This window comes from Schistocerca americana, chromosome 3 (genome assembly GCF_021461395.2).
Source record: "Schistocerca americana isolate TAMUIC-IGC-003095 chromosome 3, iqSchAmer2.1, whole genome shotgun sequence".
Lineage (NCBI taxonomy): Eukaryota > Metazoa > Arthropoda > Insecta > Orthoptera > Acrididae > Schistocerca > Schistocerca americana.
Window position 1 is genome coordinate 315,977,368 of NC_060121.1, and position 17,836 is coordinate 315,995,203.

At 37.8% G+C, this 17,836-nt stretch overlaps 1 protein-coding gene across 1 annotated transcript in view; it reads right to left on the bottom strand.

The window, feature by feature from the left end:
* The window catches only part of LOC124606051, a 285,569-nt gene continuing 267,733 nt past the window's right edge, over positions 1-17,836 (bottom strand). Inside the window, exons 9-10 of the mRNA XM_047138011.1 lie at positions 10,123-10,310; positions 1-533 (exon numbers count right to left, since the gene is read on the bottom strand). Coding sequence (XP_046993967.1) covers positions 1-533; positions 10,123-10,310 — 721 coding nt within the window. The remainder of the gene's footprint in view (positions 534-10,122; positions 10,311-17,836) is intronic.

A 17,836-nucleotide genomic window follows, 5' to 3' on the forward strand; every position in this document is an offset into this window, starting at 1 on the left:
TTACTGTTGATCACTGTTAGTTGTAGTTTCAAGCTTTGTGGAGAGCAAGTAGTTTTCTTTTTCCTCTTGATAATGGGACTTTAACAAATAATCCCTTGCAAGTTTATCAGGGGTAAAATCATACACCATTGCGCCTCTCTTATACCAGTCTAGTAAATGTATGACACCACCTACTTTTAGCACACTATAATTGGGGTGTAGTGCAGATGGTATATTTCCTGGATTGAAATTTTTAAACAGAACTTCACCGTTTCCATTGTTTGGCAGCAAGCAACATGTCTGAATATTTGTCACCTGCGTATTATTCACTTCCAATTTCCTGGGGCTAGGTAATTCACGTTGTGAAACTTCACTGTTTTTATTATCTGTAATCGAATTAACAGAGGCCACTGAAATAATATGGAAGAAGGAAAAGAACTGCCGAAAACAATGAATGTAGCGAGTTTTTCGTGAAGGACTGTGTGCTGTTTCTGTAGTATCCACTGTCCTCGTACCAGCTGCTGCCACTTCTTGTACTCCTGAGGCATTGAAATCTGTAATGATGAATGAATAACGATTACAAAGTTAAAATAATGTAGCTAATGGAATTAATCTCCATTGTGGCATATAACAATGAGAATGTATGCATTTATCTTTTTATGACAAGGACGAATCATAAATACAAGTATTTTCTAATTTAACAAGTCAATAGTAGTGAAATAACTTTATATCTTGGCACAATGTTTTTCAATAATGAAATAATTACCATTAACACACAATGCTTGACAGTCACCTTGAAGTGGAATACAATTTCTGTCCATGATTTATGATGAAAAGTATAATAAGACTTCAATGCTGTGGAAAGGCCAACTATTTTGTGTCTTTTCCTGTTTTGATATACAGAAAGATTGCTGGTAAAGCTTTAAGTACAGAAATTACCAGACAAAGAATGTTGTTTTTGAAAGTTCAGAGATTTATACGTAAATATCCCTGTATACAGTTTCAAAAAATGCTTTTTATGTTGGATGGGAAAAGAAAGAAAAACTAGTGAAACTTTAGAAATGGAACAAGAAAAATGCACTACTAAAAGCTTTAGACTACAACAACAACAACAATAGAGATAAATTAAAGTAACTGTGATTCAATACACAACATTAAAAAATATATATATAAAAGTTTTTCAAATGCAAGGAAACAGAAGAAATAGTACATGGTGGGAACATAAACAATAAGGTACAAGACAAAGAGAAAATAAAAAAAATATGCAGAGTAAAACAAGAATAGTGGGAAAATAAGGCCATGCACAAAGACACAAACCAATAGGGACTCTAAGAGTAACAACTGACAAAGAAGCTGGTAACACCACAAGAAATTAAATTAAAACAATATGAAGGCATCCAAGTGTGCATGTTAGAATGTGTATTTTTAGCTTCTGAAGTACTTGTTCTGAAGAAGGCATCAAAATGACTGCTAGTGTCTTGCAATAGACTTTTTTTCTGTTAACACTGTTCACTAGCTTAGTGTTATTGCAAATGTTTTCTTTATTTTTCTGGTACATAAAGGTGAAGAATGGTTTCACACAAATTTGTGACATGTATGATTTTATAAATGATTCTGCCTCTGATGATGATAAATGGTAGAATGATCTGTAAGTCAGGACCTACAGTTGGAGAATCTGGTACTTGTGTGAATGACATTGTAAACATTGGATGGTATCTAGAAATTTATCCAGGAGCTAGATGGGAACGTTATTATACTGTATGCCTCATTCTACAGTAAGATCAGGGGAAAAAAAACAATGTTCTAGTTAACTGTTTAATCTCCACAACACACATGTCATTTGTTCATTTATTTATTTATTGTATTTTGTAGATACCACCAAGAAGAAGAACCTTCAGAGATGTGGAATGAGTAAATGTCTACATCAACATGAGACAAAGATATCACGGAAACTTAATCTGTGTACTGTATTTACCTACACTATCAAATACTGCTTGATGCTATTCACATTTATGGCATCTAAATTTAATCAAGCAAACTAGGAAGAAAACTGCTTCTTTGAAAAAAAATTGCTGCCTCATCAGTTTTATTATATTGCTGGTGTTTATCTGGTGTTAGTAGCTTAATACTCACTTGACTACAATGGTATTTTTCAAGGAAAATATTTTTACATCTAGGGAGACAGAGTCTTACTTACAATACATAATTACTTGTCATACAACTTTACAACAAACACTTCTACTTGCCATGTAGTAAATAGAAATTTGAAGTCCCTGAATCAAATATTCAAACAATTTGGAGAAGAGTGGCTACTGAAGTGCACATTTACTTAGTTATTGAACTGTTTTATGTTAGATGTGAGCTTGTAAACTGTCTTACTATCAGAATACAGTAGAAACTCCATTCTGAACCCTGGATAAGGAGGAAAAATCTACATGAAAATTATTCGTGTCTTGTATTATGATTTTATATCACTGTTCCACACCCCATGAACAATGGTGGGGTAGCTTACATGCCTCTGTGATACAGACATCTGTACCACAGGTGCAACTACAAAGATAGGGTATCTGTGGAGAGAGGCCAGACAAACATGTGGTTTCTGAAGAGGGGCAGCAACCTTTTCAGTAGTTGCAGGGGCAACAGTCTGTATGATTGACTGGTCTGGCCCTGTAACATCAACCAAAATGGCCCTGCTGTGCTGGTACTGTGAACAGCTGACAGCAAGGAGAAACTACAGCCCTAATTTTTCCCAAGGGCATGTAGCCCCACTGTGTGGTTAAATCATGATGAAATCCTCTTGGTAAAATATTCCAGAGTTAAAATAGTTCCCCATTCAGATCTCCTGGCAGGGACTCTCAGGTATTCATTATCAGGAGAAACAAAATTGGTGTTCTACAGATAAGAGTGTAGAATGTTAGATCCCTTAATTGAGCAGGTAGGTTACAAATTTTGAAAAGGGAAGTGGATACATTGAAGTTAGATATAGTCGGAATTAGTGAAGTTTGCTGCCAGGAAGAACAGGACTTCTATTAAGGTGAATACAGCGTTATAAATACAAAATCAAATAGGGGTAATGTAAGTATATGTTTAATAGTGAATAACAAAATAGGAACGCAGGTATGCTATTATGAATAGCATAGTGAACACACTATTGTTGGCAAGATAGAAACAAAACCAACACCCAACACAGTAGTACAAGTTTATATGCGAACTAGCTGTGCAGATGATGAGACTGAATAAATATATGATGACATAAAAGAAATTATTCATATAGTTAAGGCAGATGAAAATTTAATTGCGATGGGGGGCTGTAATTTGATAGCAGGAAAAGGAAATAACAGTAGGTGAATATGGACTGGGGGAAAGGAATGAAAGAGGAAACTGCCTGGTAGAATTTTGGACAGAGCATAATTTAATCATAGCTAACACTTGGTTTAAGAATATTGAAAGAAGGCTGTATATGTGGAAGAGACCAGGAGATACCAGTAGGTTTCAGATTTATCATATACTAGTAAGATGGAGATTTCAGAACCAGAGTTTAAATTTTAAGCCATTTCCAGGGGCAGACATGAACTCTGACCATAATTTATAGGTTATGAGCTGCAGATTAAAACTAAAGAAATTGAAGAAAGGTAGGAGACGAAGGAGAAGGAGCTGGATATGTTGGAAGAATGAGAGGTTTTTGAGAGTCTCAGAGGAGCATTAGGCAACGGTTGACTAGAACAGCAGAACGGAATTCAGCAGAAGATGAATGAGTAGCTTTGAGAGATGAAATAGTGAAGGCAGCAGAAGATCAAACATGTAAAAAGATAAAGCCTAATAGAAACCCTTGGATAACACATGAAATACTGAATTTGAATGATGAAAAAAGAAAATATAAAAATGCAGCAAATGAAGCAGGCAAAGGGGAGTACAAGTGTCTAAAAAATGAGACTGATGGGAAGTGCAGAATGTCTAAGCAGGAATGGCAAGAGGACAAATGTAAGGATTTAGAAGAGTATTTCAATAAATGGAAGATAGATACTGCCTACAGAAAAAATAAAGTGGCCTTTGGAGAAAAGAGAAGCAGATGTATGAATATCAAGAGCTCAGATGGAAAACCAGTCCTAAGCAAAGAAGGTAAAGCTGAAAGGTGGAAGGAGTATATAGAGGGTCTATACAAGGGAAATGACCTTGAAGGCAATATTATAGAAATGGAAGAGGATGTAGATGAAGGTAAGATGGGAGGTATGATATGGTGAGAAGAATTTGACAAAGCACTAAAAGACCTAAGTCGAAACAAGGCTCCAGGAGTAGCCATCATTCTGTCAGGATTACTGAGAGCCTTGGGAGAACCAGCCATGACAAAACTCTTCCCTCTGGTGTGCAAAATATGTGTGACAGGGGAAATACCCTCACACTTCAAGAAGAATGTAATAATTCCCATTCCAAAAAAATTAGTTGCTGACAGGTGTGAAAATTACCAAACTATTAGTTTAATAAGTCATGGTTGCAAAATATTAACATGAATTCTTTATAGAAGAATTGAAAAATTGGCAGAAGCTGACCTCAGGGAGGATCAGTTTGGATTCTGTTGAAACATGGGAACATGTGAGGCAATACTGACCCTATGACTAACCCTAGAAGACAGGTGAAGAAAAGGCAAACCTGTGTTTATAGCATTTGTAGATTTAGAGAAAGCTTTTGACATTGTTGACTGGAATACTTTCTTTGAAAATCTGAAGGTATCAGGAGTAAAACACAGGGAGCAAAAGGCTATTTACCACTTGTACAGTAACTGGAGGGGAGTTATAAGAGTCGAGGGACATCGAAGGGAAGCAGTAGTTGAGAAGGGAGTGAGCCAGGGTTGCAGCCTATTGATGGTGTCTTGACAGGAGGATTAAGATGAGCATCAACAACAGCAGAACAAGTAGAATGGAATTTAGTCAAATTTAAATCAAGTGATGCGGAGGGAATTAAATTAAGAAATGAGACACTTACTGTAATAGACAAGTTTTGTTATTCAGGTAGCAAAATAACTAATGGTGGTCAAAGTAGAGAGGATATAAAATGTAGACTGACAATGGTAAGAAAAGTGTTTCTGAAGAAGAGAAATTTGTTAACACTGAATATTGATTTAAGTGTTACGAAGTCTTTCTGAAAGTAATTGTATGGAACGTAGCCATATATGGAAGTATATGGAAGTGAAACATGAACAATGAACAGTTTAGACAAGAAGAGAATAGAAGCTTTCGAAATGTGGTGCTACAGAAGAATGCTGAAGATTAGGTGAGTAGATCACATAACTAATGAAGAGAAAGGAAATTCATGACACAACCTGACCAGAAGAAGGGACTGTCTGACAGAACACATGCTGAGACATCAAGGGATCACCAATTAGTATTGGAGGGACGTGTTGTGGGTAAAAACTTTAGAGATCAAGAGATTAACACAGTAACCACATTTAGAAGAATCTAGGTTGCAGTAGTTACTCAGAGATGAAGAGGCTTGCACAGGATAAAGTAGCATGTAAAGCTGCATCAAACAACAACACAACTTAAAATGTGACTGTGACTAACTTCGTAAACCACATATGAAAGAGAAACATGAGCTATAACTCTGCAAAGCACAAGGCCAGTGTGTCAAGTGTGGCGCATCACAGCTCGTCATGGCCAAATATCAAAATATATCACTCATTTACCTGAGACTGGAAAGAGGTATGGCTCTCCTTCCAGGATTAAAAACAATGTCAATTGGTTAGCTACATTTCAGACGCACCAGTGTACCACCTAAAATCCACCAATTGTAAACTGGCCACCAATTACATTCTTCACTGCAAACTTTTCAAAATATGTCCAGTGGTTTATTTATTTTCCAAGTACTACTGTAAGTATAGGTCAAATGAAAATAAATCTGCTTTATCGTCAAGCTGTGATATCCTCATAATCAAATGAGGAGTACTGCATCACAGAGAACACATGCAAATCTAAATACCATTATTCTTAATTTTTTAAAGAAAAAGTAAAGCCTTTACTGAGAAATTAACTGGAGAGATGGATGTATCTTTGTTTCTTTTACATAAAGTGTTTTTTGGGGGCACATTTAACAACAAAAAATTTGGTTCACTCCACCCCTCTGTTTATCGTATGACAAAGCCGCATGGAGTTACCAGCACTCCGTGTTGTGCCAGGCAGCGTGACGGAGATATGTCTTGGTGTTGTATCTCTGTCATCCCCTTGTGAACCAGTTCAGTCTCTTCGATTATGTTTCTATGCACTATACTGATGAAGGTAATCCCTACATCTATCACACAACACATTGTGTATCGTATTGCATGCTGTATTGCCTCAGTGGGAACTGCACTTCACAGAAGTGCCTGGTTAAGCCCATTGAGATACTGCATAAGAAAGGTGTCTGGCAGTATGAAGACGGTTTCTTTTAAATTACAGTATCTGATATGTACGCATCATACAAAGACTATGGTGATCAACATATGAACATAAAAAAGAAGAATATAGCCAGTCATTTTTCCCACAAAATATTGAGCAAGATAGGAAATTCATTAAGGTACATGAATTTTATTCTGTAACAATCTTTTTCTTTCCTGGAAGAAGAGTCTTAAATCCCCCAAATGGCCATCCACAACTAAATTTTCTTTGAATTGCACCAGACAATGCTGGAATGCTTCCTTTGACTGTTCATAGCTGATTCACCTCTTCTCATTTCTCTGGATGAAATAGTGCTCATTACTAATGAAATCAGTGAGACATTAAACTGTAACGTACTTTCACTTTTCCTGATGCAACATCTAGGAAAGGAACAGGATGGGGAAGTAACAGAGGTATGAAGTATAATCAACAAACAGGTGTGTCTGCAAAGTGCAATTGAAGTTATGGATATTAAGATAACAATTAATGAAAAGCACAGTTCCTACTCACCATATATAGTGGAGATGCTGAGTCACAGATAGGCGAGTCAGCATTTTCACTATATGGTGCAACACAGCATCTCCGCTACATGGTGAGTAGCAACATCCCTTTTCATAATATTTTTACATTTCATCCTGGATTTTCCATTGTTGGACATTAAGAGTCATTTGTTCAAATCATTTTTATGGAAAATATATTCTTGTATAATTACTTCTCTCATAGATGGAATGAAGGCCATTGCCAAGGCTACAAATATAATTGTATGATCTTTTATTTCAAGTAACTGTTTTTTGTTAACATTTGATGCAATCTGTGATTTCAGCTGGGTATTATCTTCTAAATCTCAAAAAGAATGTTGCCTTCCCTCCAGGGATTCTCATTTGAGTTTCTGAAGAATTTCCATAACACTTACATGTTGTTCAGACCTACTGGTAACAAATCTAGAAACCCGCCTCTGAACTGCTTCGATGTCTTCCTTCAATCCGACCTGGTATGTATCCCAAACACTCGAGCAGTACTCAAGAATAGGTCACACGACCATCTATATGCGGTCTCCTTTACAGGTGAACCACTCTTTCCTAAAATACTCCCAATAAACTGAAGTCAATCATTCACCTACCCTGTCACAGTTCTTAAATGCTCGTTCCATCTCATATGGCTTTGCAGCATTACACCCAGATATTTAAACGACTTGATTGTGTCAAACAGGACACTAGTAACATTGTATCTGAACATTACAGGTTTGTTCCTCCTATTCATCCATATACATTTTTCCACATTTAGGGCTAGCTGCTCATTACACCAACTGGAAATGTTGTCAAGTCATCTTGTATCTTCTTACAGTCACTCAACTTCGACACCTTACTGTAGATCATGGCAAACAACCACAGATCACTGCCCACTTTTCCTGCCAAATCATTTATGTATATAGAGAACAACTAGCATTCTATCAAACTTCCCTGACAGACTCCTGAGGGTACCCTTGTCTGTTCTCTATATACATACATGATTTGGTGGGAGGAGTGGGCAGCAATCTGCGGTTGCTTGCTGATGATGCCATGGTGTACAGTAAGGTGTTGAAGTTGAGTGACTGTAGGAAGAGGCAAGATGACTTAGACAAAATTTCCAGTTGGCGTGATGAATTGCAGCTAGCCCTCAATGTGGAAAAATGTAAGTTAATGAGGATGAGTAGGAAGAACATAACTGTAATGTTCAGATACAGTATTACTAGGGCCCTGCTTGACACAGTCATTTCATTTAAATATCTGAGCATAACACTGTTTGGTATAAGCTGGCCTCAGGGGAGATCAGTTTGGATTCCATAGAAATGTTGAAACATGCGAGGCAATACCGACCCTATGACTTAACTTAGAAGATAGATTAAGGAAAGGCAAACCTGCATTTCTAGCGTTTGCAGACTTAGAGAATGATTTTGACAATCTTGACTGGAATACTCTCTTTCAAATCCTGAAGGTGGCGGGGGTCAAATACAGGGAGCAAAAGGCTATTTACAATTGGTACACAAACCAGGTGGCAACTATAAGGGTCGAGGGGGATGAAAGGGAAGCAATGGTTGAGAAGGGAGTGAGACAGGATTGTAGCCTATCCTCGATGTTATTAAATCTGTATATTGAGCAAGCAGTAAAGGAAACAAAAGAAAATTTTGGAGTAGGAATTAAAATCCATGGAAAAGAAACAAAAGCTTTGACATTTGCCAGTGACACTGTAATTCTGTCAGAGATGGCAAAGGATGCGGAAGAGCAGTTGAACGGAATGGGCAGTGTCTTCAAAGGAGGATATAAGACAAAAATCGACAAAAGCAAAATGGGGATAATGGAATGCAGTCAAATTAAATCAGGTGATGCTGAGGGAATTAGACTAGGAAATGAGACACTTAAAGCAGTAGGTGAGTTTTGCTATTTGGAGAACAAAATAAAGGATGATGGTCAAAGTAGAGAGGATATAAAATGTAGATTGGTAATAGCAAGAAAAGTGTTTCTGAAAAAGAGAAATTTGTTAACATCAAGAATAGATTTAAGTTTCAGGAAGCCTTTTCTAAAAGTATTTGTGTGGAGTGTAGCCATATATGGAAGTGAACATGGATGATAAATAGTTTAGACAAGAAGAGAATAGAAGCTTTCTAAATGTGGTGCAACAGAAGAATGCTGAAGATTAGATGGGTAGATCACGTAACTAATGAGGAAGTACTGAATAGAATTGGGGAGAAGAGGAATGTGTAGCATGACTTGACTAGAAGAAGGGACTGGTTGGTAGCACACATTCTGAGACATCAAGGGATAACCAATTTAGTATTGGAGGGAAGTGTGGAGGGTAAAAATTGTAGAGAGGAACCAAGAGCTGAGTATACTAAGCAGATTCAGAAGGATGTAAGTTGTAGCAATTCCTCAGAGATGAAGAAGCTTGCAGAGGATAGAGTAGCTTGGAGAGCTGCATCAAACCAGTCTCTGGACTGAAGACCGCAACAACAACAACAACAACAACAACAACATTGCAAAGTGATATGAGATGGAATGTGCATGTGAGAACTGTGGTAGGGAAGGTGAATAATCGACTTTAGTTTATTGGGAGAATTTTAGGAAAGAGTGGTTGACCTGTAAAGGAGACCACATACAAGAAACTTGTGTGACTTATTCTTGAGTTCTGCTCAAGTGTTTGGAATCCGTACCAGGTCAGATTGAAGGAAGACATCAAAGCAATTCAAGAGGTGGGCTGCTAGATTTTTTACGGTAGCTTTGAACAACATGTGTTACAAAGATGCTTTAGGGACTCCAATGGGAAACCCTGGAAGGAAGGCGAAGTTCTTTTCGAGAAACACTGTTTGGGAAACTTAGAGAACCAACATCTGAAACTGACTGCTGAACTATTCTACTGCTGTCAACATACACTACACGTAAGATATAAGAAATTAGGGCTCATATGGAGGCATATAGACAGTCGTCTTTCCCGTGCTCTATTTGTGAGTGGAAAAGAAAAGGGAATGAATAGTAGTGGCACAAGTTACCATCCGTTATTCATTGTACAGTGGCTTGCAGAGTATTTATGTAGATGTAGAACATCATCTGTGATAGAAGGTTCATTTATCTGAAATATGATGTGAAATTATTCAAATTTAATATTTCATAATGCATATTACAAACTTTTATATGGACAGAAAATTACTTCTATGCATGAATAAATATATTATATTTTAATTATTCAAATTTGTGGTACTTACTTGTAAAACTTTCTTGTGAAGATTTTGACAAGAGTTTTAAGGGAAAATTAGGCACTCTTCTCAGAGCTCTTGCTAGGATATCTCCAATGAAAGGTAGAAATGGAGGCTTCAGACTAGCCTGATAAAATGCCTTCTGGTATGCAGGCAGTCGTGGATCTCGATGTTTACGACAGAGCGTTTCAAACAAGCTACCAAACATAATGTGAAATGAACACAGTAAATCTTTGAGGAAAATGGGATGATAGGTTGATGCAGATATAAGAGTGTTATGCAACTGCTCTTTGTATTATTTTATGCTGTAGTAGTGATGAGACAACTAGCTGGATTAAACAACCAATTTGTCAGTCCATTGCTTTTCTTTTCAGTCAAATGAAACAACCAAATGAAAATAGTCTCTTTGGCCATGTCTGCTACACAAATGTTTTGCACTTACTATCTGAGTTTGAGTTGTTTCACTTAATGATTAAGTTAGTTATTTGAATGTTTTCACTCCATTTCGGGGTAAGAATCTTTCATTACATATTGTTCAGCTTTTTTGGTTATACATGAGCCATGAAGGGGTTTGTCAACATGACCTTTCAATGAAAGGTAAATAAAAAGTGTATTTATAAAAATGTAACTTCTGACTAATTATTTACAGATGCAATGTTTAAGAACTGAACATCTCTTTTACTTTTTGTGTAAACTTCCCAAGCAACTGACTGTTTTTAAATTTAGATCCTAATACTAAGTTCATTATTAAGTACGCAAATTATTCTTAAAGATGGGTGAAAAACTGATTAAAGCCTACTTATTGGAACTAAACAAAAATCAAACATTAGAATGACAATAACAAGGATGAGAGGCTGCAACAGAATGCATTCAATAATGATTCAATAACACCAAACCAACTGACTGTTTCTGTTCAGAACTGAATGTGCTGTGGTCAAGTGAGTGCAATCGTTGCTCCCAGTGTCCCAGAAGGGCATGAACTCTGTTACAGACTGTTTACAGTTATCGATATTGATATGCTTAATTGTGAAATTGAAGTACCAATGCTTGAATGTAGATAGTACTTCTTCATAGCTGTGAACTACGGGGTCTGTTGAAAAAATTCTGGAAATTGTCCACAAAATTCTTCTACACTTACCTTTTACTTATTGGGCAGGATCTCCTCCAAAATACTCTCCTCCACAATTGATACACTGCCCCCAATGCCATTTACACTACCAGAAGCAGTCTTGGTATGCCTCTTGCTGAATTGCTTGAAGCGCTGGCAGCAAATTTTCTTTTACCTCATCTATCGTTGCGAATCTTTTCCTTTCAACAGGGTTTTCAGTTTTAGAAATAAAAAAAAAGTCTGCAGGGGCCAGGTCTGGAGAGTAGGGAGGATGAGGCAGCATAGTGACTTCATTTTTTGTGTAATAGTCATGCACCAACAGGGATGAATGCGCGGGTGTGTTATCATGATGCAAGAGCCATGAATTGTCTTGCCATGTTTCAGGCCATTTCATTCTCACATCTTCTCGCATGCATCACAACACGTCCTGATAGTACCATTGATTAACAGTTTGTCCATGTGGCACAAACTCATGACGACCTAATCCTTCAAAGTTGTTGGTAGATGTCGAAGGGTGTCCTGAAAGAGGGTCAGCGTTAACTTCTGTCCAGCCATTTTTAAATTGTGCAAACCATTTGTAACACTGGATACAGCTTAAGCACACATCACTGTAGTTTTCTTGCATCATTTGGTGTGTCTCTGTAACATTCTACTGAATGTAGCACTGAACAATAACTAATGGACATACAACAACAAAACTTCCAACAGTTACACATTAAACACATGCATGTGCAGGGATACCAACTGTATTTCACTCTAACACATCATTAGCGAAATTGCAAACATTCCAGAATTTTTTGAACAGACCTCATACTATACCTGCTGTTGTTGTTGTTGTGGTCTTCAGTCCTGAGACTGGTTTGATGCAGCTCTCCATGCGACCCTATCCTGTGCAAGCTTCTTCATCTCCCAGTACTTACTGCAACCCACATCTTTCTGAATCTGCTTAGTGTATTCATCTCTTGGTCTCCCTCAACGATTTTTACCCTCCACGCTGCTCTCCAATGCTAAATTTGTGATCCCTTGATGCCTCAGAACATGTCCTACTAACTGGTCCCTTCTTTTTGTCAAGTTGTGCCACATACTCCTCTTCTCCCCAATCCTATTCAATACTTCATCATTAGTTATGTGATCTACCCATCTAATGTTCAGCATTCTTCTGTAGCACCACATTTCGAAAGCTTCTATTCTCTTCTTGTCTAAACTATTTATCGTCCATGTTTCACTTCCATACATGGCTACACTCCATACAAATACTTTCAGGAACGACTTCCTGACACTTAAATCTATACTCGATGTTAACAAATTTCTCTTCTTCAGAAACGCTTTCCTTGCCATTGCCAGTCTACATTTTATATCTTCTCTACTTCGACCATCATCAGTTATTTTGCTCCCCAAATAGCAAAACTCCTTTACTACTTTAAGTGTCCATTTCCTAATCTAATTCCCTCAGCATCACCCGACTTAATTCGACCACATTCCATTATCCTCGTTTTGCTTTTGTTGATGTTCATCTTATATCCTCCTTTCAAGACACTGTCCATTCCATTCAACCGCTCTTCCATGTCCTTTGCTGTCTCTGATAGAATAACAATGTCATCGGCGAACCTAAAGTTTTTATTTCTTCTCCATGGATTTTAATACCTACTCCAAATTTTTCTTTTGTTTCCTTTACTGTTTGCTCAATATACAGATTGAATAACATCAGGGAGAGGCTACAACCCTGTCTCACTCCCTTCCCAACCACTGCTTCCCTTTCATGCCCCTCGACTCTTATAACTGCCATCTGGTTTCTGTACAAATTGTAAATAGCCTTTCGCTCCGTATATTTTACCCCTGCCACCTTTAGAATTTGAAAGAGAGTATTCCAATCAACATTGTCAAAAGCTTTCTCTAAGTCTGCAAACGCTAGAAACATAGGTTTTCCTTTCCTTAATCTTTCTTCTAAGATAAGTCGTAAGGTCAGTACTGCCTCACGTGTTCCAGCATTTCTACGGAATCCAAACTAATCTTCCCCGAGGTCGGCTTCTACCAGTTTTTCCATTTGTCTGTAAAGAATTCACATTAGTATTTTGCAGCTGTGACTTATTAAACTGATAGTTCGGTAATTTTCACATCTGTCAACACCTGCTTTCTTTGGGATTGGAATTATTATACTCTTCTTGAAGTCTGAGGGTATTTCGCCTGTCTCAAACATCTTGCTCACCAGATGATAGAGTTTTGTCAGGACTGGCTCTCCCAAGGCCGTCAGTAGTTCTAATGGAATGTTGTCTACTCCCGGGGCCTTGTTTCGACTCAGGTCTTTCAGTGCTCTGTCAAACTCTTCAAGCAGTATCGTATCTCCCATTTCATCTTCCTCTACATCCTCTTCCATTTCCATAATATTGTCCTCAAGTACATCGCCCTTGTATAGACCCTCTATATACTCCTTCCACCTTTCTCCTTTCCACCTCCTACTTTTCACATTCTGTGAAATGTAAACAGGCTTGTCTGCACGGATGTGATTTGTATGAACATAGTCCATGACATAATTTTCCATACAAAATATTTGCCTTCCACACAAATAAATACCTGAGAAAGATTTTAAAGGCTCAATTCAAAGGTTTTTTAATTTACTAAAACATAACACAAATCTTTTTTTTGCATACCCCAAAGGAAACTTTTACACTCAAATTTGTACCCCCAACAACACATCATCTTAATTAATTAAGAATTAATTGCATCTGGAAGAACTTAATCTGCAGAAATATGTTAATCAGTTTAAAACGAGGAAGAGAAGAATTAGTTTATTCGTTACATAATTAAGTTCACACACAGAGATGTCTTAACGTTTACCCAGGGGCTTTGGATCCCCAGTACCCAGCAGCACCACTGCCTTATTTCAGTCAATGAAAGTAACAGAGACTGATGAAATTTTCTCGGACCATCAGCTGAGTCATGTTATCATGTCGTACAACATTAATATGAGATTCCTTTTCATGATCTTCAGGTGAATTGTTGGGTTCATGTCCAGCTCATTCCTTCATAATCACTGGACCACATACATCTATGCCAGTGACCCAACAGGTGGATCTATCACGTTCCTCTGGAAGAAGTGTAGTGGCCGGTGGTGGTGCTGGTGGTAGTAGTAGTGATGAGGCTAATCCAAGTACCACGTCCTCTCGCTGATAGTCCATTCTGTCCACTACATCTGAGGCTTTCATATCCAAGCATTCCTGATGTACTGACATTTTTGCTGACACCACACCACATGAGGAGTTCAGTTGGAAACCACTATCACAGTTGACAAGATAGACATGCACTCATTTTCAACTGTCTCTTTCATTATAAAACCCCAGGACCTGTTGGCATGACACAGTATTTTTTTCTGTTCAAAAACCAACTTAATGGACATTATGCTTTGCCACTACAGACTCGTCAGTTTGGCCAAGGCGAATGTTCCTCACATGCTCCAAACAACAATGTGAGATGCATCACTACATTTGGCCGATGTACTTCATGTCATACTTGCAACTGATGCTGTAGATAGCAGGTGCCCATAGCCATAGTTGGTGTTTGAATGAGCAAAGAACATTTTAGATTTTGATGGTTGAGCAGAAACTGGTTGCAAAACATTTTGTAACAATGGTTACTTAAAGACACAAATAAGATGTGCTCTCCAGCCAAACAAAAAGTAGAAAGAAAATGATGCAGGGGAATAAACCTAACACCTGGTATTCCTTCCTTAAGCAGGGCCACCCACTGACAAGATTGACAGGATAATGGAGAAAAACAACATAAAAACCATTTCCTCCTCAATTGTTAAAATCAAGTCTATACTTGGGTCAGTCAAAAACCAACTATGGCTTATAGGCACATGGTGTCTACAGCATCAGTTGCAAGCATGGCACACAGTACATCAGCCAGATGCATTGATGCAACTTCCAGTGCTTTTCAGAGAATGTGAAGAGTGTTTGCCTTGGGCAAACCAACAAGTCTGCTGTGGCAGAGCACAATATCAATGATGGACACAATTTTGTTTTTGAATAAAGATGATATGCCTTACCAATAAGTTCTAGAGTTCAGTCATCAAAGAGGCAGTGGAAATATGAGTATGTGATAATCTTGTTAACCAGGAAAGTGGCTTCCAACTGAGCTTTGCACTGGTTGGGGCAGATAGTAGAAAAGAGAGACAGCAGGAGGACTCAACAAATACAGACTCTCTTCCACCCTGCCAGAGGGCTGTCCCCTTCCTCCCACCAGGTGAGTCATCTCTTCTGGAGGCATGTGACTGGCCCACCTATCGGTCCTTGGCAGAAGCATTGGTCTAGCAGCAATAAAGGAATGAACTGGACATGCACCCAACATTTTGCTTGAAGATGATGAGCAGGAAACTGATGGAGCGTTGTGACTAGTTTCACTCAAAAGAAATGCAGAACTAATTCACCGGAAATGTAAAATTACAGTTGACTGAATCGACTGTTATCATTCAATTGTTCCAGTAGACTGGCTTCTCTTAAAAGAATGCAAGAACAATTCAATAAAATTGATAAATAACTTAAAAGTAAAACTGCAACTGAATGAGTTGATTGTTTTCATCCAGTTGTGCTCATCACTACCTGGCCGTAATACATTACACGGAAATATTCAATAAACACTACACTAAAGACATTGTGTATCACAGAAAGCTTTACTTCTGAAATTCTGAAAGCTCAAATTTTGTTATGAACCATGGAACATAATATTACCTTCTAAAACATACACTATACACATAGTGACTAAAAAGATAAAATTAGAGAAATTTGGGCTTACACTGAGGGAAACATTTCTATGTATCACCCATGATGCATGGGATAGCAAATGGTAAAATGATTGTGGTGCATAATGCACCTCCTGTCTTATATCATTATTGCAGAATACAGATGCAAATATAGAAATATAAATTGAGGGTACAAATTTAAAAAAATGAACAGTAGGTTTGACATGTGATAAAAATGTGTGCTCTTTTGATAAAAATAGCCCATTTGTTAACTATTTCTGAAGCAGTTAGGTGTTTTACTAGGTTGCACAACTGAAAACATGCAGCATGGTAACAGGCTGAGGTAATCTGAGCATGTAAAGAGAAAAGTAGGTAAGCATAAATGTGAAAATGGGGTGAGTCCAAAACAAATTTATACAATGAGGTAGTAACTGTCAAAGGGCCTGGAAACCTTTAGCAGCACCCGATTATCTAGGAAATAATATTAACTGCTTTTGGTGGCAGAGAAAACTGGGAAATTATGACAGCATATAAGGGTAACATGCTTTACTGTATGAATGCAGTGTGGCAGTTTGCATACATGGTACTAGACATAATAATGAAATCCTCTATGAATTAAAATATCTGTTATTGGAGCAAAAATGTTTTAAGTACATTGCTACTAAAAGTTTCAACTTACTTCACATACAAATTAAGTGCTTAAAAAAGTAGACAATCAGTTTTAAAAGCAAAATAATGGCAATTTGTGTTGGTTCAGTCTTCCTATTGATGAGATTGCAAATGTGAGTCTGTTAAAGAAATAACTATTATAAACAACTTATTTTTTTCTCAAATGCTAACATAAGTATTATGTAAATTTGACTGTTATCATATTCTGGTTGTGTAGTTTGTAAACATATTACTGAACTGACAGACAAATTCTTGAATAAAAACACATTAATACTATGTTTGTATTACAACAGAATATTCGGTCACAGTCTGGTCAAGTATTTTATTGATACATGTTGTACAAGAAAATTTTTATAAAAAATAATACTATACAGTGAGCTGACAAAAGTAATGGGATACATCCTAATATTGTCCTGGACCTACTTTTGCCTGGCATAGTGCAGCAACTTAATATGACTTGGACTCAACTAGTCATAGGAAGTCTCCTGCTGAAATACTGAGCCATGCTGGCTCTATAACTGTCCATAACTGTAAAGGAGTTGCCAGTGCAGGATTTTGTGCATGAACTGACCTCTCTATTATGTCACACAAATGTCTGATGGGATACATGCCAGGTGATCTGGGTGGTCAAATTGTTTGCTCAAATTGTCCAGAATGTTCTTCAAACCAGTCGTGAACAACTGTGTCCTGGTGACATGGCATCACTGTTTGGGAACATGAAGTGCATGAATGGCTGCAAATGGTCTCCAAGCAGCCAAACATAACCATTTTCAGTCAATGATCAGTTCAGCTGGACCAGAGGACCCAGTCCATTCCACAAAAACACAGCCCAAACAATTATGGAGCCACCACCATCTTGCACAAAGCCTTGTTGACAACTTGGGTCCATGGCTTTGCAGGGTCTGCGCCACACTCGAACCCTCCCATCAGCTCTGTCCAACTGAAATTGGGACTCATCTGACCAGACCAAGGTTTTTCAGTAATCTAGGGTACAACCAACATGATCACAAGCCCAGGAGAGGTGCTGTAGGTGATGACATGCTGTTAGCAAAGGCACTCACATTGCTTGTCTGCTGCCACAGCCCATTAATGTCAAATTTCGCCACACTGTCCTACAGGATATGTTCAGTGTACATCCCACATTGATTTCTGTGGTCATTTTGCACAGTGTTGCTTGTCTGTCATACTGATAATTCTATGCAAATGCT